Source organism: Nerophis ophidion, linkage group LG09 (genome assembly GCF_033978795.1).
Source record: "Nerophis ophidion isolate RoL-2023_Sa linkage group LG09, RoL_Noph_v1.0, whole genome shotgun sequence".
Lineage (NCBI taxonomy): Eukaryota > Metazoa > Chordata > Actinopteri > Syngnathiformes > Syngnathidae > Nerophis > Nerophis ophidion.
In genome coordinates this window covers 55,592,313-55,618,055 of record NC_084619.1, presented here as the reverse complement: position 1 = coordinate 55,618,055, position 25,743 = coordinate 55,592,313, and the positions used below count along the sequence as shown (strand labels likewise).

At 38.6% G+C, this 25,743-nt stretch overlaps 1 protein-coding gene across 1 annotated transcript in view; it reads right to left on the bottom strand.

Moving 5' to 3' along the window:
* The window catches only part of LOC133559487 (actin-related protein 2-B), a 40,557-nt gene extending 19,679 nt beyond the window's left edge, over positions 1-20,878 (bottom strand). Inside the window, exons 1-2 of the mRNA XM_061911304.1 lie at positions 20,717-20,878; positions 8,454-8,564 (exon numbers count right to left, since the gene is read on the bottom strand). Coding sequence (XP_061767288.1) covers positions 8,454-8,564; positions 20,717-20,764 — 159 coding nt within the window. The 5' untranslated portion in view covers positions 20,765-20,878. The remainder of the gene's footprint in view (positions 1-8,453; positions 8,565-20,716) is intronic.
* Between the last annotated feature and the right edge of the window lie 4,865 nt (positions 20,879-25,743).

Sequence of the window (25,743 nt, the reverse complement as noted above, 5' to 3'; positions counted from 1 at the left end):
ATTTCGAATGCAATACATCCGACACTGATTGTTATTTATTACTCCGGTACTCTTGTCTTGTTCTTTATATTGTACAGTATCTTGTATTTTGTATAGTGTTTTGTATATTGTACAGGATTGCTTATTATTTTCATTGGATAGTCGTCTGTTTATTACATTTCTTAGTTTTATCTTTATTACCTCTCGTGTAATTTATTTTTGTCCCGACTACCACACCTTAACCTTTTAAGGCCCAAGCTGTTTGTCTACATGATTTTCTTCATTCCTCTTTGCTATTTGGGCTTATTGGACCCTAATTAGAATAGAAACTAAAAATAATCTTTTCATATGATGTACTGAGTCCACAAGTAACAAACGTGTACTTCATGTGTAGTGTCATGCAAATTTTTATTTTTACACTTTTTTTCTTCCAAATTCCATTATATGTTATACTCTTCTGACACCACCAGATAGCAGTATAAGTGTCCATATGTCGGCATAAGACCCCAATTCAGTAGTGTACACAATTTTGGAAATAAGAGCTAAAAGGTGCTGTTCAAGCTTGTGGCCACTAAGGCCTTTAGAGGTTAAGTTGGAGTCCTTAATCTCGTTATATGCAAATATAATGACAAGGCAGTCCATTCTATTCTATTGTATATTAACTTACAATGACATTCTTTTTGTATTGTTTCAGTTTCATGAATTCCCCAAAAGGCCACCGCGGAGTGATTGAGTCTGTTCACCTGATTGAGGAGCTAGCTTACGCAGTCCATGACCGTAACTTCTGTTTTGTTTGCTCAGCCGTTTTACTGCCGTGTTACAGACACGGTTTGTATACAATTAAGGTATGTAATAAAAATATTTTATAAATTTCTTTAGTTTCCAATAAATCCTTTATACATCGCGGCTTATAATCCGGTGCGGCTTATTTTTTTCTTCTAAAATTTTGCGCCTTATATTCCCGTGCACTCTATAGTCTGGAAAATACGGCAATCCAAACTTGTTTTTAGAGCAACCAGGGACTATGTTTGACTACTACACCGTGAACTAACCCTTCAAACCGTGTTACCCAGCATGCACCACACCTCTGCATGCACCCGTCTACCCCAACCCTCCCCCTTCAGGTTACACTGGCGCTTTAAGTGCCATCACTGCGCTGTGTGCTATGTAAACTTTAGCACTCGGCACGGTCTCAACATTCCTTTAGGAGACATCAAAAAGCCCACAAGACGGGTCGGCGGTTATTTTATGGCTTCATCCTGTGCGCTTTTGGCATCAATGGGCTGTCCATGTGGTCTGAATAAGCAAAAACCAAAAAGGTAAAAAGAAAAAAAAAAGTGGAGTGGGGGACATCTGGACGTTGGACTGGAGACATCTGTTCTTAGGTCCACCTCTTTTAAAGATAAAAGATTAATATTTACACATTTACATCATCAAGCAAATATAGGAACACCCGTCACTTATGTAGTAGTACGTTACTATGCATGTTGTATATTGGGACAATATTAATGTTGACAAAATTAACTGTTTGCTGTTAGAAATTATGTTTATGGGTGTTGGAGCAATGGCGTGCACTACATGGCTGCGACCAGTATAGGCGCTGGTGCAAATGACAAAAACATGGTTTCAGCTCCAGCCATGCAGCATTGTCCTGTTCAAACCAGTGTTAATTAGCACAGGAAACAGGAATTCAGTAGACTTAGACTACCATTTAAAAGCCTACTGAAATGAGATTTTCTTATTCAAACGGGGATAGCAGGTCCATTCTATGTGTCATACTTGATCATTTCGCGATATTGCCATATTTTTGCTGAAAGGATTTAGTAGAGAACATCGACGATAAAGTTCGCAACTTTTGGTCGCTAACAGAAAAGCCCTGCCTTTACCGGAAGTCCCAGACGATGACATCACCCGTTGATGGCCCCTCACATCCTCACATTGTTTTTAATGGGAGCCTCCAACAAAAAGAGCTATTCGGACCGAGAAAACAACAATTCCCCCATTAATTTGAGCAAGGATGAAAGATTCGTGTTTGAGGATATTGGTAACAACGGACTAGAAAAAAAAAGAAAAAAAAAGTTAAAATGAAAAACGCGACATTTACTAGGATAATTCTGGGAAATCCCTTATCTTTCTATTGTGTTGTTAGTATTTTAGTGAGTTTAATAGTACCTGATAGTTGGAGGTGTGTTTCTCAGGGAAGTCGACGGCAGCTTTATGGACGGCGCAAGCTCAGCTGATCTCCGGTAAGAAGTGACTTTTTACCACAATTTTCTCACCGAAACCTGCTGGTTGACAGCGGTCAAGCGAACATGGATCCCGAGATCCATGTTCGCTTGACCGCTCTGATACATAGTAAAGTTTCACCTCCGGGAATTTTAAACAAGGAATCACCGTGTGTTTGTGTGGCTAAAGCTTCCAAACTCCATCTTCCTACTTTGACTTCTCCAATATTAATTGAACAAATTGCAAAAGATTCAGCGACCCAGATCTCAAAAATACTGTGTAATTATGCGGTTAAAGCAGACAACTTTTAGGTGTGTATGTGGGTGCAGCGCTCATATTTCCTAACAGTCCGTGATGTCACGCATACACGTCATCATTACGCAACGTTTTCAAGAAGAAACTCACGGGAAATTTAAAATTGCAATTTAGTAAACTAAAAAGGCCGTATTGGCATGTGTTGCAATGTTAATATTTCATCATTGATATATAAACTATCAGACTGCGTGGTGGGTAGTAGTGGGTTTCAGTAGGCCTTTAATTACAACGGGAACATTTTTATGTAATTTTATTGGCAGTCAAAACATCTATCCCTAGTTGATACCTTTGCCGGTTATTCAAAATGTATTACAAAAAAAATGTTACAGGGGTTTTTTGGCATTAGACTACGTCCTAGTATTAGTCAAAAACACATACTTAAGTAAATATTTGGCTTTGATTATACATTTTCCAAGCATAAAAATGGTCATTTCACCTTCAATGATCAGATCTTAACTACTGTATTGCACAGCAGATCCTCATTAAAAAGCTGCACTATTATCACACGTTAGTTTTCTAAGAACTGTCTGTGTCTAAATTACCGTACAGTACCTCTTTTATGTATTACAGTATATGTCTTTTATGTATTACAGTATGTCTTATGTATTACAGTGTATGTCTTTATGTATTACAGTGTCTGTCTTTTATGTATTACAGTATGTTTTATGTATTACAGTGTATGTCTTTTATGTATTACAGTATGTTTTATGTATTACAGTGTATGTCTTTTATGTATTACAGTATAGGTCTTTTAAACCATGTCTACTATAACTGGAACCGGTAAAAAGAGTGTATAGGTGACTATAAGGATGTTGTTTCATGTCTAAAAGCTTCTATTTTTGAATGAAAATAACATTTACAGCTGTCCTTAACAGAGGTACTGAATGGATAGTCACGAAATTGCTGTTTGATTAGACTTTTTTTTCATATTTTCCCCTGAAAATTTTCCATAAATCACGTGGTACTTTACCTTATCAGTGGTGGTTTAACTTTATAAATGTCTTTAAATACACATCAGCACTGAGCCAACTCACTTTAGTGTACTTATGAAATAACAGTGACATGGTCAGTCTACTCACTGTACCTTGCAGGTTAAAATATAAGTAATACAATAAATAATTAGCAATTAAATAAATAGAAAGTACTGCTGTAATTGCCAGCTAGCAATTAGAGCGCCGCTTGTCAGCTACCGATTTGGGCGCCGGTTGTCAGCTAGCGATCAGGTGGCCGGTTGTCCGCTAGCAACTAGGGCACCAGTTGTCAGCTAGCGATTAGGGCGCCAGTTTCCAGCTAGTGATTACCATGCTAGTTTCTAGTTAGCTATTAACGACACTAGACTGTATTATTTGAATATCTTACACATGCATAACAACAAGGTACCTTAAGACTCGGGCCAGTTTCACATTCAAACACAATCGGCTGGTGCCAAAACCCCAAATATTTAGACTACATCTGCTAGACTGGATCTGACCAATCCAAGTCTATAAGCATGAACTCATGAAGCCTACTCGGATGAGAGGCGAAGGGTCTTCTAATACAAACCAAGACCAGTCTAGTTGTGATCGACTGAATGACCTGAGGTTTCATACAAGGTTTCTAAGTGCTCCATCTCTCCATCAATTTGGAAGTCCTTGGCTTGGACTCCTGTTTCAAAATGTCGTAAACCATATTTTTCACTATGGAAATATTTGATTTATTAAAAAAGAATTCCTACTTTTCGAGAATTCACTTATCCCTGTAATGTCTGGAACTCATTACCAACGATAAATGAGAGACAGCTGTATAATACCTTAATGCGTAGAAATAAAACAAGCCAAAATGGTAGAAATAAATAATTATTTTTATTGGGTTTATAGATTTAAATGTGCTTTTAGACTTCATAATATTAAAACATCAGAGACACGTTGCCTTGGTATATAACAGACAGCATTTATTTATTTATTTTTAATCAAAAAGGAAATCCTTCCCCTGATTACATGAAATAGTTTTTAAAATGAACATCTTTTGAGATGACAGTTTAAATGTGCCTAATAACATGTTCTAGTGAAACGCTCCAAAATGATGTTTCCTTTGTGTTTGGGCTATAGGAAAGTGTACTTCCATGCTTTTGAGCAGACAGCAAGACGTGTCGACCTTTAAGTTATGGAGAATATCAAAGATGAAATCCATGCGCTGCATCAAACACTTTAATGTTTTAAAAGCAATAATTTTTTTTTTATTTTGGCAAGCTCTTTTAAAAAAAGCAAATGTCCAGTGGTTGTCCTGTATAGACGGAATTGTGAATGATTAACGACAAAGACATAATGTACCATAACATCCGCCTGGCGCTCACTTCTTGATATTTTTTGGAAGCTGCGTGATGTAGGCTATAAATTCCAAACAATATTTTAAGCTGGCTGGGATCATTCCATGGAGGAAGTGCGTTAGTGCCGCTTGCTGTGTTTTCTGCACACTTCAAAGCAAACAACAATGGATTTTTTTTTTTTTTTGACATGTGAGCAAAACTATTACAAACAAAAAAAACACACAAACAACAGCAAAGAACGGCGTTGAAATCCAAACAAGCCGCCATGGCAGGCAAGAAGAGAAAGCACACGCCATCCTGAACTTACTTACCATCTTGTGGGAATTCTACTTCAGCGTGGAATAAAACAGAGAGAGGGGAAGGCGTACAAGTCGACATGAACGCGGTAGCGGGAAGGAAAAGCAGGACAGCTGACAAATACTACAAAAATGGATGTAGAGCCATATACTACTATCTTGGCGTAGTCAATGTACGTGTTGTATTGCAGTATCGATCATAAATTGACATAGTTAAGTACCTGGCAACACAAGTCAGTAGTAAGATAATGGGGTTTTTCCTACAATCCAGCTTGGTGGTGGTGGCGTGCGTTATATTAGGGCTGCACGATTAATCGACATAGAGGGTTAAATTAGTGCGATAAAAAAACGCAATAGGCTGAGGTTGTTGCTTTGTCCGTCTTTTGATGGACAGACATGTTCGCCAATCACTTTTGTTGAGCCTCTGGTTTTTTCGTCTCTCGCTTCCATTTTTTTGTCTACTTTATACCTACATTATCCTTTCCATCCTTTGTAACTGAGCTACTGGGTGGAACAATTTCCCTTGTGGATCAATAAACTTTGTCCAAGTCTAAGATAGGAAAAGGTCTCACTATGAGCGCCTGAGCTCATTTATTTAACGGTAGAATTAAGTGAACGCAGTGAGCCCTCTTTTCAGGTCCTACACAATCAGGAAGCACAGACAGACAGCCTCGCGACTCGCTGGTGAGAAGTGCTGCACAGCCCAAAAAAAAAGAGGAAAAAAAATATGACGACAAAGCCAAGATGTCCCGTTGTGGGAATATTGCAGTTTCGAATTGGCAATATGAGCCCATCAGCACGGATGAACGAGCGAGAATGTCGTGATCCAGTGATTAGGTCTTCAAAGTGGAAACATTTTTTTCAATATTTACTTAAGTTAAACTTTTGCTTAGAGAAATGAGACCATTTTATTTTTTGTTTGTTTATTTAAGATAAGTTATTTAACTTCAAATAACTGTACATTGATAAACTATTCTACAGTAATGAGAAATAAAAGGTTATATTTTAAATGTTTACTCGCAGTATTATTATTATTATATCTTATAATTACATTACATTATAAACACAAGGGCTGTGAGTGTTGTGGCACCAAACAATTTGATTCAATAATTGGGGGTGACGATTCCATTCTGAATCAGTTCTCAGTTCAAAATCAATACTTTAATAAAATTGGGTGCCAGTTCTATGACTAACTACATTCCTCCATAAAATAGACAAACAACTATGATAAATGTTTATGTTACTTAAAATAAAACGGGTTTTCTTTAACAAAATTCTACCCAAACATTTAATAAAGTCAAGGCAACAAAAGACGTATGCAACACTTATTTACTAAAGTAAATCAGTACAGCAGATATGATCATCTACATCAATTATATGATTTGCCTGACTGGCGGGAAAGGATTGATTAAAAAAATAAATATAAAAATTACATTGCTTTTTTTTAATCATTTCTAAATCGCTGAAGAATCTTTACAAATAAGAATCGCGATTAATTCAAATATAAATTTTTTGTACACCCCCAATAAACACTGAATAGTTTTCATCAGTTATTCCTTCAGTCTAAGAGCATGATGTAGACTTGCGTCTGACTGCATAAAGCCAAATAGTTTTAAGGTAAATATTTTCATATTGTTCTGTGTGACATTTTGAGACAAGAATATGTAGATTGACAGTCTAAAAGTAACATGTCTACCTTCACTTGTTATTTTTGCAGTTTTTTGCATTTATGTGTGTAAAATATAAAAATCGCATATCCAACCCCAATTTAAGAAGAAAAATCGCAATTAGGTTTTTTCTCAAAATCGTGCCGCCCGAGCGTGCGTCAATTAGTAACTTAATTTTCAGTACAGTAAATGTATACTACTAGAAGCCTGACACTAGGGCTGGACAATTAATCAATTATCAATCTTGATTTAAATTTCGGCTTCTAAGTAATAAAATTATTGTATTCGGAAAAAACGATTAATGGCAAATTCCTGAGCTCGTAGCGGTGAAACGGATGAGGAGCGTATGAGTAAAAAATAAAAAAATAAAAGTCTACTAGAAGTTTGGGAACTCACAATTGTTGCGACTTTCTATTTGACACCGCATTAGTTAGCTTAATCAAAAATCACTAAACTCAACAAAAAAAATTATGCCATGTGATTTCCGTGTTCACGTAACCGCGAGATTTGTCGTTAGGGAAACTGACATAAATGTGAGTGAAATGTTGAAGTTGTAAGAAGAATGAACATTTGTTTGTGAAAATAATAATTTATCCCTGTCCTGGACTAAACAATGTGGAGACGACCACTTGAAACAGCGATTAAATTACGAAGCTAATGCTTGCATGAACAATCCATGCACCCACAACACATCTCATCTGCCTGTGTTGTTGTGAACGACATCATCCATGTAAGATCAATGTACAAACGGGATAGCAGCCGCAAGTTCAGAGGCTCGCCTCTTTGTTAATTTTCTTCATAAAACAGCCTTAAGTCGCCTCCACACTGTCAAGCTCAGAACAGCAGCACGCTTTCCTCCTTCACAATAACAGCGCAGTGCGCAATATCCCCTGACTGCGCAAACAAAACTAAGGTTTCAAAAAAGCACCTGACCAGAAGCACAATTGATTTAAAGCACTTATTGATACATTTACAAAAATACGCTTTGACTTAAAGTACTGGTCAAAATGTATTTCACCAATAAATGTGAGGATTATTCCATTGAAATCAACATTTTATTTCATTGTATATTTGACACAAAAAGCACACTATTGTGGTAAAATAAGTGTAAAGAGCAAAAAAAAAAAAAAAATTTTGTTTTTAATATTGCTACTGTTATTTTTTTTAATTCTTACTATAATATTTTTTATTTGTTTACTCTTAACTTATTCATATCCATTTGTACTTTTAAAAATTATATTTAAAGTTGAGTTTTGGAAATACAAAACTCATTTTTCCAATTAATTAATAATCGTGGTATTAATCGCCATTTCAATATCAATCAATTTAATCGTGATTGTTAGTTTTGCCCTACTGAACAGTGAAGTACATTTACATCACTTCCTTCTTGACTGCACTTAAATGTAGAATATATGTATGATATATTTACATTATTCACATGAGAATAATGCTGTATAGTATTGATTGTCTATTGTGAACAAACTCTGGTGCTGAATTCCCCCCAGGGATCAATAAAGTGCTATTCTATTCTTTTCTTATATGGTTTTGACAGGATGGAACAAAATTCTGGCTGAAATATTGCAGTTGTTGTAAGAGAGTGAATCAATCAAGCCCTTTTTCTTTGCATCTTACATAAACGTGAATAAAAGAGACGTCCTTTTGTACCTTGATCTCAATGTTTCCCACTTTGGCCGTGGAGCGGATGATGGGCCTGCCGACCAGGGCGGGAAAGATGTGCTCTGGGAAGTTGGAGCCCGCATAGCCGCATTTGACAAACTGCAAGTACACAGAGACAGGAAGTGATGATGAGGATGTTTAACGTACAGCAGAACCCACACACATGCGGTACACAACGTAAATGCAAATAGTTGACCATATCAGCAGGTCGCTAACTTATTTTTTTACACAGTAATGAATAATAAAGCATGACTAGAAAGTTGCATGTGCATTTACAGTGGGGCAGAAAAGTATTTAGTCAGCCACCGATTGTGCAAGTTATCCCACTTAAAATGATGACAGAGGTCTGTAATTTTCATCATAGGTACACTTCAACTGTGAGAGACAGAATGTGGAAAAAAAATCCAGGAATTCACATTGTAGGCATTTTTAAATAATTTATTTCTAAATCATGGTGGAAAATAAGTATTTGGTCAATCATTCAAAGCTCTCACTGAAGGAAGGAGGTTTTGGCTCAAAATCTCACCATACATGGCCCCATTCATTCTTTCCTTAACACGGATCAATCGTCCTGTCCCCTTAGCAGAAAAACAGCCCCAAAGCATAATGTTTCCACCCCCATGCTTCACAGTAGGTGTGGTGTTCTTGGGATACAACTCAGTATTCTTCTTCCTCCAAACACGACGAGTTAAGTTTATACCTAAATGGATACATGGATGATACAGCAGAGGATTGGGAGTATGTCATGTGGTCAGATGAAACCAAAACAGAACTTTTTGGTATAAACTCAACTTGTCATGTTTGGAGGAAGAAGAATACTGAGTTGCATCCAAAGAACACCAAACCTACTGTGAAGCATGGGGGTGGAAACATCATGTTTTGGGGCTGTTTTTCTGCTAAGGGGACAAGACGATTTATCCGTGTTAAAGAAAGAATGAATGGGGCCATGTATCGTGAGATTTTGAGCCAAAACCTCCTTTCATCAGTGAGAGCTTTGAATGGTTGACCAAATACTTATTTTCCACCATCATTTACAAATAAATTCTTTAAAATTTCTACAATGTGAATTCCTGGATTTTCTTTTCACATTCTGTCTCTCACAGTTGAAGTGTACCTATGATGTAAATTACAGACGTCTGTCATCATTTTAAGTGGGAGAACTTGCACAATCGGTGGCTGACTAAATACTTTTTTGCCCCACTATATTTGTCATTACGGTAGAAGTTTGACCCTCGGAAAGATCATTTCACTTTTTTATGAGAAATTGGACGACAAAGCTAAAAAAAAATTACATTTATTTATACGCACAGTATAAAGAGTACAAGAGGTGTAACATTGTAAAAAACAACGACAACATGGAGACAAGAAATTAGTAATGAGAAATACGCAATAAGAAATAAGTGCAGGTGAGAAAAGAAACCCAAAAAGGCTTATGCAAGATTCTCACCTAAGGCAGTAAATTAACAAACACAGTCAAACATAGTATATAGAGAAAATAAGATGACAAGTAGTAATCTTTGTGTGGATTGAGTCTAGGTGAGTGTTTGTATGTGTGTGAGGAAGTATAGAGTTACATTACAAGGTAGGTACAAATAGAGAATGTTGATTCATCAGGCTGGCCCTTAATCTATGTTTAAAGTTAGTGAGTGAGATAGGCTCTAGCACCCTCCGTGACCCCAAAAGGGACAACCGGTAGAAATGGATGGATGGAGTGAAGATGAGGAGTTTGCAATGCATAGGTGACTATTCCAGAGTAAAGGACCTCTGTGTTTGATGGAAAACTGGCCAAAGATAGGACAAAGATGATCAGTTAGTCTAGTACAGTGGTCTGCAACCTGTGGCTCTAGAGCCGCATGTGTCTCTTTAGCGCCGCATTAGTGGCTCCCTGGAGCTTTTTAAAAATGTAGGAAAATAAAAAAAGATGGGAAAAAATATATATTTTGGTTTTGATAGGGTTTTTCTCTGTGAGGACAAACATGACACAAACTATTTATATTAAACATGCTTTTCTGATGGGAGTATTTGGCAAGTGCCATTTTGTCCTACTAATTTTGGCACTTCTTGAACTCACCGGAGTTTGTTTACATGTATAACCTTCTCCACCGATGCCAGTGAAATATGTTTTACGCAACTATGTCTTTGTTTCATTTTGTCCACCAAATGATTTATGCTGTGTGTGAATGCACAAAGTTGAGCTTTGTTGCTTTATTGACTTGTGTGGAATGCTTATCAGGCATATGTGGTCAGTGCATGACTGCAAGCTAATCAGCGCTAACATGCTATTTAGGCTAGCTTTATGTACATATTGCATCATTATGCCTCACTTGTTTTGATATTTAAGCTCATTTAATTTCCTCTGTGTATTTAATTTATATCTGCATTTCTAGTGACATATTACTTATGTATACCTATATGTAATATTGCCTTCATTTCCGCTTGCATAGATTGTTATAAATCCATTCGAAGAAGACAGCCCGCCATTTTTTTTTTAACTTGGACCTTTGGCCATTCTAAACCAGTAATATCTAAACGTTCTGTCACCCTCTGAGAAGCCTCTGTTTTACAAATTTTTCCAATGTTGTAAAAATGGGTAGATAAATGATAAATGGGTTGTACTTGTGTAGCACTTTTCTACCTACAAGGTACTCAAAGTGCTTTGACACTATTTCCACATTTACCCATTCACACACTGATGGAGGGAGCTGCCATGCAAGGAGTTAACCAGCACCCATCAGGAGCAAGGGTGAAGTGTCTTGCTCAGGACACAACGGACGTGGCGAGGTTGGTACTAGGTGGGGATTGAACCAGGGACCCTCGGGTTGCGCATGGCCACTCTCCCACTGGGGTCCATAAATATTATATTTCAACATTTCTCTCAACAAAGATTTGTGTCAGCCTACAACACAATCATTGTGATAGTAGGCTAATATAGACATACTCCTGTCATGTGTTGCATTCATTACAACACTTATATACGGCTTTTAATTTTTTGCACCTCCGGACAGATTTTGTTGTTGTTGCATTTTTGGTCCAATATGGCTCTTTCAACATTTTTGGTTGCAGACCCTTGGTCTAGTATTATGATGATAAACTTGCGAATTGGTCTTAAAATAATCTTTGAAAGGTGTCGGAAGCGTATTAGGGCGGCAAGTACATTTATAGATAAAAGAAGCGGACTGAACTGAATTGATATCATAAATAGATAGTACATTTAGTTTCCTAAACAGAGGAGCAGATGGCGCCATATACAGGAGGTAGCTATTCCTACAAATGTATTTTGCATAATGAATAATTTGTGTACATTTGATGGATATGTACTAGCCCAGACAATATTGCAATAGATAACATATGGATAAATGAAACTGTAATAAAGAGTTAAGAGGTTAAGATAGCTATATAATGACTTTTATGAAAAGGAGTAAGCATGAAACTATTCTCAGTGTTTTGTGCATCAGCTTGCTGAGCCAACATCCTGTTTCAAGAGAGGAAGTCGGTCTTCTGCGGACAAAAAAAAAAAAAAGTGTACGTGCAATGACATTCTTGCACAGACCTGCAATGTATGTGACTTACTATGATGTTAAAAAGCAAGTAACAACAAACAAAAGTAGCATCATAATGCAGTGTTTTTTTAACCAGTGTGCCGTGAGATACAGTCTGGTGTGCCGTGGGAGATTATGTAGTTTCACCCATTTGGATTAAAAATATTTTTTGCAAACCAGTGGTAGGCATCGTGCAGGTAAAAAAAGTGTCCAATGCTTAAACCAAATATAAATAAAAAGGGAATACCCCTAAAAAAAGGGATTGAAGCTTAGGGAAGGCTATGCACCTACTCAGGGGTCCTATGCACCTACTCAGGGGTCTAGTGCAGTGGTTCTCAACCTTTTTTCAGTGATGTACCCCCTGTGAACATTTTTTTAATTCAAGTACCCCCTAATCAGAGCAAAGCATTTTTGGTTGAAAACAAGAGATAAAGAAGTAAAATACAGCACTATGTCATCAGTTTCTGATTTATTAAATTACACAAAAGTGCAAAATATTGCTCATTTGCAGTGGTCTTTCTTGAACTATTTGGGAAAAAAAGATAACAATAACTAAAAATCAGTTTGTGATTTATTAAATTGCATAAAAGTGCAAAATATTGCTCATTTGCAGTGGTCTTTCTTGAACTATTTGGAAAAAAAGATATGAAAATAAAAACTTGTTGAAAAATAAACAAGTGATTCAATTATAAATAAAGATTTCTATACACAGAAGTAATCATCAACTTAAAGTGCCCTCTTTGGGGATTGTAATAGAGATCCATCTGGATTCATGAACTTAATTCTAAACATTTCTTCACAAAAAAATAAATCTTTAACATCAATATTTATGGAACATGTCCACAAAAAATCTCGCTGTCAACACTGAATATTGCATTGTTGCATTTCTTTTCACAGTTTAAGAACTTACATTCATATTTTGTTGAAGTATTATTCAATAAATATATTTATAAAGGATTTTTGAATTGTTGCTATTTCTAGAATAATGAAAAAAAAATCTCACGTACCCCCAGGGGTACGTGTACCCCCATTTGAGAACCACTGGTCTAGTGGTCAGAGTGTCCGCCCTGAGATCGGTAAGTAGTGAGTTCAAACCCTGGCCGAGTCATACCAAAGACTATAAAAATGGGGACCATTACCTCCCTGCTTGGCACTCAGCATCAAGGGTTGAAATTGGCGGTTACATCACCAAAAATGATTCCCGGGCACGGCACCGCTGCTGCCCACTGCTCCCCTCACCTCCCAGGGGGTGAACAAGGGGATGGGTCAAATGCAGAGGGCAAATTTCACCACACCTAGTGTGTGTGTGTGTGTGTGTGTGTGTGTGTGTGTGTGTGTGTGTGTGTGTGTGTGTGTGTGTGTGTGTGTGTGACGATCATTGGTACTTTAACTTTACAAAACTAAAACTGAACTGGCTACAAAGTAAACAAAAAAGAATGCCGGACGACAGCAAAGACTTACTGTGGAGCAAAGACGGCGTCTACAATGTACAACCGAACATGACATGAAATTCAACAATGTCCCCACAAAGGATGAAAACAACTGAAATATTTTTGATTGCATCGGGAAATATCGCTCAAAAGGAAGACATGATACTGCTACAGGAAAATACCAGAAAAGAGAAAAAGCCACCAAAATAGGAGCACAAGACAAAAACTAAAACACTACACAGGAAAACAGCAAAAAACTCCAAATAAGTCAGGGTGTGACATGAAAGTACACTTACTTTGAGACAAGAGCTATAGTGATACATAGTTGGTTATGGTTTGAAGACGTACCCAACAAATCCTACAACGACTTATTTACCGTAGACCGAGTTTTGTTTTTCAAAGACTTCTGCTGGCGGTGTGCTTCCGATTTTTTGCAAGGCAAAAAACGTACCTTTGCTCAAAAAACACTGTTACAACGTGTACTAAGTACAGAGGTTCCGCAACCTCCGTAATAGAACCTCCAGGCCATAAGACTGTGAACACATAATAATCCCCTCAATTCCCCCACCAAAAATGGATTATCTTGCTGGAGTATAAAGACAATAATCAATCAATCAATGTTTACTTATATAGCCCTAAATCACGAGTGTCTCAAAGGGCTGCACAAGCCACAACGACATCCTCAGCTCAGATCCCGCATCAGAGCAAGGAAAAACTCAACCCAGTGGGACAATGAGAAACCTTGGAGGGGACCACAGATGTGGGGGGACCGGTGCAATGGACATTGAGTGGATTTAGCATAACATTGTGAGAGTCCAGTCCATATGCATCCGTATATTTTTAAATACCATCAAACATTTTATATTTTTTATTTTCCTGGAGGAACTCTCCTGAAGGAATCAATAAAGTATTATCCATCTATCTGAAGGGGCGGTACAGCTCGGTTGGTAGAGTGGCCATGCCATTAACTTAAGGGTTCCCGGTTCGATCCCCGCTTCTGAAACCCTGGTCACTGCCGTTGTGTCCTTGAGCAAGACACTTTACCCACCTGCTCCCAGTGCCACACCCACACTGGTTTAAATGTAACTTACATATTGGGTTTCACTATGTAAAGCGCTTTGAGTCACTAGAGAAAAGCGCTATATAAATATAATTCACTTCACTTCACTATACGTGAATGCATTTGCAAAAGTGCAATATGTTTATCTGTACAGTAACCTATTGTATTTATATCTGCCCCTTATTGCTCTTTTATCCTGCACTACCATGATCGAATGCAACAAAATTTCGTTCTTATCTGTACTGTAAAGTTCAAATTTGAATGACAATAAAAAGGAAGTCTAAGTAGGTGACGATGCAGCCTGGCTTGTCACTTCCTAGTGGACACGTGCCCATAGCCCAGGGGTAGGGAACTTATGGATCTAGAGTCGGATGTGGCTCTTTTGACGACTGCATCTGGCTCTCAGATAAATCTTAGCTGACATTGCTTAACACGATAAGTAATGGATAATTCCGCTGGTAATCACAGTGTCCCGCCATCAGTGCGTGAATGTGTTTGTGAATGGGTGAATGTGGAAATACTTTCAAAGCGCTTTGGGCTCCTTAGAAAGGGGTAGAAAATCGCTATACAAGTACAACCATTTACCATTTAAAAATAACGTTCAAATTATAAAACATTCTCATGCATTTTAATCCAACCATCCGTTTTCTATCGCACCTGTTCAAGAAGTCGCATTAGTGGTCAAAAGTATTTTATTTATTATTGGTTACCTTCAGAATAGCAATGTTATTAAAAAGAATAAGACATGCACGCATTTAGTTGTTGTAATCAGGGAAAGTCCAAATAAAAAGAGGAAGCATAGAATTCTCTTGTCAGAGCGTGGGACGACACTGTACAAGGGTAGAGGTCCACGCGTTTCTCCTCATTTAGCTAAATTTAATCTGATCTGTTTAATTCCTTGCTTCTTGTCTGTGTAATAGATGTCATCAGTGTTTGAACCCGACAGTTGTATTCAGTGTTAAAAATATTATACGGCTCTCACGGAAATACATTTTAAAATATTTGGCTTTCATGGCTCTCTCAGCCAAAAAGGTACCCGACCCCTGATTCTAGAATAATATTGTGAGAGTCCAGTCCATATGCATCCATATATTTGTAAATATCACCATATATTTAAAATGTTCCCGGAGGAATTCTCCTGAAGGAATCAATAAAGTACTATCTATCTATCTATACGTGAATGCATATGCAAAAGTGCAATATGTTTAAACAGTAATCTATTTCAGGATCAGAATCAGAGACGTTTTTATTGCCAATGTTTGAGAACGGGTTCACAAACTAGGAATTGTCTGAGGGCCGAGGGGAAAAAACTGTTTAGGTTACGGGAGGTGTTGGTCTGGATGGACCGTAGTCTCCGACCGCCCGCCCCAACCGACGCACGGAGGTGGTGGGGGGATTTGGTGCTAGCGGGGGTGTATAATGTAGCCCGGTAGAGTAGGGATGCATGGGATTCTGGGTATTTGTTCTTTTGTGTTTATGTTCTGTTACAGTGCCAATGTTCTCCCAAAATGTGTTTGTCATTCTTGTTTGGTGTGGATTCACAGTGTGGCGCATATTAGTAATTGTGTTAAAGTTGTTTAAACGGCCACCCTCAGTGTGACCTGTATGGCTGTTAAACAAGTATGCCTTGCAATCGTAGACGTGTGTCTGCAGAAGCGTCGTACGACATGTGACTGGGCTGGCAAGCTGTTTAAACGTGATGTAGAGGGCGCCAAAGGCAGCACCTTCATAAATGGTTTAATGGTAAATGGGTTATACTTGTATAGCGCTTTTCTACCTTCAAGGTACTCAAAGCGCTTTGACACTATTTCCAAGTTTACCCATTCACACACTGATGGCGGGAGCTGCCATGCAAGGCCCTAACCACGAACCATCAGGAGCAAGGGTGAAGTGTCTTGCTCAAGGACACAACAGGCGTGACGAGGTTGGTAGAAGGTGGGGATTGAACTAGGAACCCTCAGGTTGCTGGCACAGCCACTCTCCCAACTGCGCCACGCCGTCCCACTGAGGGCCGCACATGGAAAAATGAAACCGTGCGGGGGCCATTTTGATATTTTTCATTTTCAAACCACAAAAAAATGTATGGATTTTTGTAGGATGCCCTATTATTGTAGTTTGAGGGAAATTCTGCAAACATTCGCGAGGATAGTTGATCTGACATTCGGTAGTCTCTCGGAATATTCGGGAGGGATGGAAAGTGCGATGCTGTCATGTGACATTCATATAAAACTCCCGGGCCCCACTATCATTAAAGGCCTACTGAAACCCACTACTACCAACCACGCAGTCTGATAGTTTATATATCAATGATGAAATATTAACATTGCAACACATGCTAATACGGCCGGTTTAGTTTACTAAATTACAATTTTAAATTTCCCGCAGAGTTTCTTGTTGAAAACATCGCGGAATGATGACGCGTGCGTGTGACGTCTCTGGTTGGAGGGGACATATTAGCCCAGCACCACACACGGCTAAAAGTAGTCTCTTTTCATCGCATAATCACACAGTAATTTGGACATCTGTGTTGCTGAATCTTTTGCCATTTTTTTCAATTAATAATGTAGACTATAAAGAATAATGCTGTTGGTGGAAAACGGTGGATTACAGCTGTCGTTAGCACCGAAACACAGCATGTGTTTCTTTGTTTGTTGTGGAGCTTTAACACAGAGCGGTCAAGCGAACATGTTGCTCTACGTCAACAAGCAAGTTTTTGGATGGGAAAATTGTGATATTAAGTCGGCTCTTACCGGGGACTTCATTGGATCATTGGACTTCCTCCTACAGCTCAAAAAGGCAGCTGTGATCTTGGCTCCTCCGTTGGCTTCTCTGAGAGACACTGGCGTTCACCGCAGCCATCCGACTTTCAGGTATGACTTTACAATCTCACTAAAACACTATTAAAACAATAAGCAGATAAGAGATCTTCCAGAATTATCCTAGTAAATGTGTGTAATTATATCTGAAATGGTCCCATTGCCGCCGCATGGAGCCGTCCCTTTTTTTTTTTTTTTTTGTGCTTCACTCTAACTTTCCTCATCCACAAATATTTCATCCTCGCTCAAATTAATGGGGAAATTGTCGCTTTCTCGGTCCGAATAACTCTTGCTGCTGGAGGCTCACATTATAAACAATGTGAGGATGTGAAGAGCCCTACAACCCGTGACATCACGTGCACATCGTCTTCTACTTCCGGTAAAGGAAATGCTTTTCTATTAGCGACCAAAAGTTGCGAACTTTATCGTCGATGTTCTCTACTAAACCCTTTCAGCAAAAATATGGCAATATCGCGAAATGATCAAGTATGACACAGAATGGACCTGCTATCCCCGTTTAAATAAGAAAATCTCATTTCAGTAGGCCTTTAAATTTTCATGTTAAGGTGCGGGCCGCGTGTCTGAAACCCCTGGTTTATTCATAGCACAAAGTAAAAAAAATTCTGTATGCAGTGTTATTTCATTTTAAATTTCAAATGAGTTTTGTGTCTCCCATTGTTTTTTTTATTTTGTGAAACGGGTCAAAATGGCTCTTTGAGTGGTAAAGGTTGCCGACCCCTGATCTAATGCAACAAAATTTCGTTCTTATCTGTACTGTAAAATTCAAATTTGAATGACAATAAAAAGGAAGTCTAAATAGGTGACAATGCAGCCTGGCTTGTCACTTCCTGGTGGACACGTCCCCCTAGCCCAGTGGTTCTCAAATGGGGGTACGCGTACCCTTGGGGGTGCTTAAAAGTATGCCAAAGGGTACGTGAGATTTTTTTTTAATATTCTAAAAATAGCAACAATTCAAAAATCCTTTATAAATATTTTATTGAATAATACTTAAACAAAATATGACTGTAACTTCATAAACTGTGAAAAGAAATGCAACAATGCAATATTCAGTGTTGACGACTAGATTTTTTGTGGACATGTTCCATAACTATTGATGTTGAAGATTTCTTTTTTAGTGAAGAAATTAAGGTCATGAATCCAGATGGATCTCTATTACAATCCCCAAAGAAGACACTTTAAGTTGATGATTACTTCTATGTGTAGAAATCTTTATTTATAATTGAATCACTTGTTTATTTTTCAACAAGTTTTTAATTATTTGTATATCTTATTATCCAAATAGTTCAAAATACACCACTACAAATGAGCAATATTTTGCTCTGTTATACAATTTAGTAAATCAGAAACTGATGACATAGTGCTGTATCTTACTTCATTATCTATTTTTTTCAACCAAAAATGCTTTGCTCTGATTAGGGGGTACTTGAATTTAAAAAAAATATTTTTCACAGGGAGTTCATCACTGAAAAAAGGTTGAGAATGCAACAAAATTTCGTCCTTATCTGTGCTGTAAAGTTCAACTTTGAATGACAATAAGAAAGGAAGTCTAAGTAGGTGACGATGCAGCCTGGCTTGTCATTTCCTGATGAACACGTCCCCCTAGCCCAGTGGTTCTCCAATGGGGGTACGCGTACCCCAGGGGGTACTTGAAGGTATGCCAAGGGGTATGTGAGATTTTAAAAAAATATTCTAAATATAGCAACAATTCAAAAATCCTTTATAAATATTTTTATTGAATACTACTTCAACGAAATATGAATGTAAGTTCATAAACTGTGAAAAGAAATGCAACAATGCAATATTCAGTGTTGACAGCTGGACTTTTTGTGGACATGTTCCATAAATATTGATGTTGAAGATTTCTTTTTTTGTGAAGAAATGTTTAGAATCAAGTCCATGAATCCAGATGGATCTGTATTACAATCCCCAAAGACGGCACTTAAAGTTGATGATTACTTCTATGTGTAGAAATCTTTATTTATAATTTAATCACTTGTTTATTTTTCAACAAGTTTTTAGTTATTTTTATATCTTTTTTTCTAAATACCAGATTTCCTTGAATTGACGCAGGGCATATAGTACGCGCCTGCCTTGAATTACTGCCGGGTCAAACTCGCTTCGCAAAATAATTAGCGCAAGCTTAGTATTACCGCCTGGTCAAACTCGTGACGTCATGAGTGACACTTCCCCTGTCATCATTTTCAAAATGGAAGAGGCTGATTTTAATACCGGTAATTTGAAATCGCATAAAGGGAAGAAGATTAAGAGCTATTCAGTAGGATTTAAGGTCCAAGCTTACATCACACTCAAATTTTCACTGCATACCTTTGGTAAGTGCCGTAGTGAGAAGAGGTTTTAAAATAATTAGCGCATGCTTACTTTTACCGCATGCCTTTGGTAAGCGCAGGAGTGAGAAGAGGTTTTAAATTAATTCAAAGAAATATGTAGTTCAAAAAGACCACTACAAAAGAGCAATATTTTGCACTGTTATACAATTTAATAAACCAGAATGATGACATAGTGCTGTATCTTACTTCTTTTATGTATTTTTTTCAACCAAAAATGCTTTGCTCTGATTAGGGGGTACTTGAATTAAAAAAAAAATGTTCACATGGGGTACATCACTGAAAAAGGTTGGGAATGCAACAAAATTTCGTCCTTATCTGTACTGTAAAGTTGACATTTGAATGACAATAAAAAGGAAGTCTAAGTAGGTGACAATGCAGCCTGGTTTGTCACTTCCTAGTGAACACAAAAACCCCCAAAAAGCTCCGCTGGAGAAACATTACGCACGTATCCTGCAAAAAAATAAAAAAATACATAAAAGAAGACTTGAATCAGCAGCTTTTAACACCAGGAAGTCAGTGGCGGCTGCATGGAAAAAATGATTGGCACGGCCTACATGCAACTACGATCACAGCCAGCCTTGAAATAGTGAATATTAATCAAAATGTGAGTATTGTTTATTAAAACGAGACTTGTTTGCGTTGTAATTGTGTTGTAAACATGACGTTGTAAGGCCGTGAAATAGCCGGAAAACCCCGGACAGCTGTAAGCTAGCAGGCTAGCTAGTTAGCATGTTAGCCGCAGTCACACTGGTGCTGTTAAACTTCCTGCTAGTTAATGTCCCGCTTTGTTGCCTCACGGTGGGCTCATTAGCGCCGCAGGGATGTTTCCACTCTGCGTGGGAACAAGCGCGACGCCTCGAAGCGCCGTGGCCGTGCCAAGTGTGGATGAATGAAAATGAGCTAGCTCGCTACACGCCCAGTTGATGCTAGCCCGGGCAGCTAAGTGTCCTACTTCCTGTTTCTTGGCCGGCCAGACGACGATTTCAAACCAGGCGAGAATGAGGGGGGAAAAAGCCCAGCCGCCGTCAAAGACTCACCCCGGTCCCGTTGTCACACACCACCACTTTCCTGCCATGGCTGTCCATTCTGTCTGAGCCCTGGTTGCCTCTGAACCTCCCCGCAACTTTCTGTCGGCGAGCCGGAAGGAAGACACGCCAGCCCGGACAAGAGCAGGAAGAAGGGAATGGTGTTCATCCGGTGTGGGTGTTGTTGGTTTTTTTCTGTGTGTGCGCGTGGGTTGTTTTTTTGTTTGGGAGTTTGTGTTCCGAACCCTTATTAGACACTGTAAAAATATTTAACAATTTTAAATATGTAAGTTTGTTTCAGTTCTTAAAACTCATTTGTATACTCTAGCCCAGGGGTCACCAACGCGGTGCCCGCGGGCACCAGGTAGCCCGTAAGGACCAGATGAGTAGCCCACTGGCCTGTTCTAAAAATAGCTCAAATAGCAGCACTTACCAGTGAGCTGCCTCTATTTTTTAAATTGTATTTATGTACTAGCAAGCTGGTCTCGCTTTGCTCGACATTTTTAATTGTAAGAGAGACAAAATTCAAATATAATTTGAAAATCCAAGAAAATATTTTAAAGACTTGGTCTTCACTTGTTTAAATACATTCATTTATTGTTTTACTTTGCTTCTTATAATTTTCAGAAAGACAATTTTAGAGAGTAAATACAACCATAAAAATGATTTTAGGATTTTTAAACACACTTTTTACCTTTTAAATTCCTTCCTCTTCTTTCCTGACAATTTAAATCAATGATCAAGTATTTTTTTTATCCAGCTCTTCCCGGGGGATCCCGAGGCGTTACCAGGCCAGCTGGGAGACATAGTCTTCCCAACGTGTCCTGGGTCTTCCCTGTGGCCTCCTACCGGTTGGACGTGCCCTAAACACCTCCCTATGGAGGCATTAAGGTGGCATGACTTAAACAAGTTGAAAAACTTTTTCGGGTGTTACCATTTAGCGGTCAATTGTACGGAAAATGTACTGCACTGTGCAATCTACTAATAAAAGTTTCAATCAATCAAAAAACCTATCACCACAATGCATGGCACTCAGCATCAAGGGTTGGAATGGGGGGTTAAATCAACAAAAATTATTCCCGGGCGAGGCCACCGCTGCTGCTCACTGCTCCCCTCACCTCCCAGGGGGTGAACAAGTGGATGGGTCAAATGCAAAGGACAAATTTCACCACACCTAGTGTGTGTGTAACAATCATTGGAACTTTAACTTTAACTTAACTTTAATCAATTCACGGTCAACAAGCTGCGAGTATTCGGGGCTTGAATCTTTGGTTAACTAACGACCTGATTCCGATTCCTGGGGTGATAGTTCGATTCAGAATAGACTCTGGAGTCAAATCGGTTCTCACAATATATTATTTGGTTTAAAAAAAATGATGTAATGACGCTTCATCAAAACAGGTTGCACAGGTTATAAAAGCTCCTTGTGGTTGCTTGGAGGTGACCTAATAGCACCTTTTTTTTTTTTAAACATATTAAGTTAAAGTACCACTGATAGTCACATGCACACACTAGGTGTGGTGAAATTGACCTCTGCATTTGACACATCCCCTTGTTCACCCCCTGGGAGGTGAGGGGAGCTGTGAGCAGTGATTTAACCCCCGATTCCAACCCTTGATGCTGAGTGGTAAGCAGGAAGGTATGACTCGCCTGTGGTTTGAACTCACGATCTACCCATCTCAGGGCGTACACTAACCACAAGGCCACTGATTACAACAAAAATAAAACAGAATGAACACGTGTGGAGTTATGTACTTAACAAAAAAAAGGTGAAATAACTGAAAACATGTTCAATATTCTAGTTTCTTCAAAATAGCCATTCTTTGCTCTGATTACTTTTACGCACACTCCTGGCATTCTCTCGATGAGCTTCAAGAGGTCGTCACCAGAAATGGTTTTTACTTCCCAGGTGTGCTTGACGGTCATCGAGAGAATGCCAAGAGTGTGCAAAGCAGTAATCAAAGCAAAGGGTGGCTATTTTGAAGAAACTAGAATATAAAACGTGTTTTCAGTTATTTCACCTTTTTTTTGTTAAGTACATAACTCCACATGTTCCTTCATAGTTTTGATGCCTTCAATGACAATCTACAATGTAAATAGTCATTAAAATAAAGAAAATGCATTGAATGAGGATATATATACTCACACACACATAAATATATATATACACACATATATATATCTATGTGTGTGTATATATATATATATCTATATATATACACACACATAGATATATATATGTGTGTATATATATATATATATATATATGTATATATATATATATACACATATATATATATATATATATATATATATATATATATATATATATATATATATATACATATACATATGTACTCCGGCTTCCTCCCACCTCCAAAAACATGCACCTGGGGATAGGTTGATTGGCAACACTAAATTGGCCATAGTGTGTGAATGTGAGTGTGAATGTTGTCTGTCTATCTGTGTTGGCCCTGCGATGAGGTGTCGACTTGTCCAGGGTGTACCCCGCCTTCCGCCCGATTGTAGCTGAGATAGGCGCCAGCGCCCCCCGCGACCCCGAAAGGGAATAAGCGGTAGAAAATGGATGGATGGATGGATATATACACACACACATAAGTATATACAGTGGGGCAAAAAAGTATTTAGTCAGCCACTGATTGTGCAAGTTCTCCCACTTAAAATGATGACAGAGGTCTGTAATTTTCATCATAGGTACACTTCAACTGTGAGGGACAGAATGTGAAAAAAAAATCCAGTAATTCACATGGTAGGAATTTTAAAGAATTTATTTGTAAATAATGGTGGAAAATAAGTATTTGGTCACTTCAAACAAGGAAGATCTCTGGCTCTCACAGACCTGTAACAACTTCTTTAAGAAGCTTTTCTGTCCTCCACTCGTTACCTGTATTAATGGCAATTGTTTGCCATTAATACAGGTAAGGGCACTACGCCATGCCGCTCTACCCACTCGCGGCATGGCATAGTGGGTAGAGCGGCCGTGCCAGAAACCTGAAGGTTGCAGGTTCGCTTCCCACCTATAACATCCAAATCGCTGCCTTTGTGTCCTTGGGCAGGATACTTCACCCTTGCCGCCGGTGCCGCTCACACTGGTGAATGAATGATGAATGAATGATTGGTGGTGGTCGGAGGGGTCGTAGGCGCAAACTGGCAGCCACGCTTCCGTCAGTCTACCCCAGGGCAGCTGTGGCTACAGATGTAGCTTACCGCCACCAGGTGTGAATGAATGATGGGTTCCCACTTCTCTGTGAGCGCTTTGAGTATCTAACAAGTATATATATATAAATCAAATTCATCATCATCATCATAAAAGACACCTGTCCACAGCCTCAAACAGTCAGACTCCAAACTCTACTATGGCCAAGACCAAAGAGCTGTCAAAGGACACCAGGAAAATAATTGTAGACCTGCACCAGACTGGGAAGAGTGAATCTACAATAGGCAAGCAGCTTGGTGTGAAAAAACCAACTGTGGGAGCAATTATCAGAAAATGGAAGACGTACAAGACCACTGATAATCTCCCTTGATCTGGGGCTCCACGCAAGAACTCATCCCGTGGGGTCAAAATGATCACGGGAACGGTGAGCAAAAATCCCAGAACCACAGGGGGGGACCTGGTGAATGACCTGCAGAGAGCTGGGACCAAAGTAACAAAGGTTACCATCAGTAACACACTACGCCGACAGGGAATCAAATCCTGCATTGCCAGACGTGTCCCCCTGCTTAAGCCAGTGCATGTCCAGGCCAGTCTAAAGTTTGCCAGAGAGCACATGCATGATACAGCAGAGGATTGGGAAAATGTCATCTGGTCAGATGAAACCAAAATAGAACTTTTTGGTATAAACTCGTCGTGTTTGGAGGAAGAATAATACTGAGTTGCATCCCAAGAACACCAAACCTACTGTGAAGCATGGGGGTGGAAACATCATGCTTTGGGGCTGTTTTTCTGCTAAGGGGACAGGACGACTGATCTGTGTTAAGGAAAGAATGAATGGGGCCATGTATCGTGAGATTTTGAGCCAAAACTTCCTTCCATCAGTGAGAGCTTTGAAGATGAAACGTGGCTGGGTCTTCCAGCATGACAATGATCCCAAACACACCGCCAGGGCAAAGAAGGATTGGCTCCGTAAGAAGCATTTGAAAGTCCTGGAGTGGCCTAGCCAGTCTCCAGACCTCAACCCCATAGAAAATCTGTGGAGGGAGTTGGAAGTCCGTGTTGCTCGGCGACAGCCCCAAAACATCACTGCTCTCGAGAAGATCTGCATAGAGGAATGGGCCAAAATACCAGCTACTGTGTGTGCAAACCTGGTAAAGACCTATAGTAATCATTTGACCTCTGTTATTGCCAACAAAGGTTATATTACAAAGTATTTAATTACATTTTTGTTATTGACCAAATACTTATTTTTCACCATAATTTACAATTAAAGTCATTAAAATTTCTACAATGCGAATTCCTGGAATTTTTTTTCACATTCTGTCTCTCACAGTTGAAGTGTACCTATGATGAAAATTACAGACCTCAGTCATCATTTTATGTGGGAGAACTTGCTCAATCGGTGGCTGACTAAATACTTTTTTGCCCCACTGTATATAAAATAAATACACATTAAACATTATTTTTTAAGACACATTTTGAAAATTATGAATGTATTTACAATTAGGAACAATAAGAATCGCGATTTGTATTTTTGTCAACCCCGAGTGATTATAGTACAGAGGTTCGCAATGTGTAGGGCACGTTTCCTACAGGGGACGCTTAATATTTTTTAAATTATTACTTCTAAATTTACTGTACTGAATAACTTTATTTTGCCTATTATTTTATATAAAGTGGGGCAAAAAAGTATTTAGTCAGCCACCGATTGTGCAAGTTCTCCCACTTAAAATGAGCTTCTTAAAGAAGAAGTTACAGGTCTGTGAGAGCCAGAGATCTTCCTTGTTTGAAGTAACCAAATACTTATTTTCCACCATAAATTACAAATAAATTCTTTAAAATTCCTACAATGTGAATTCCT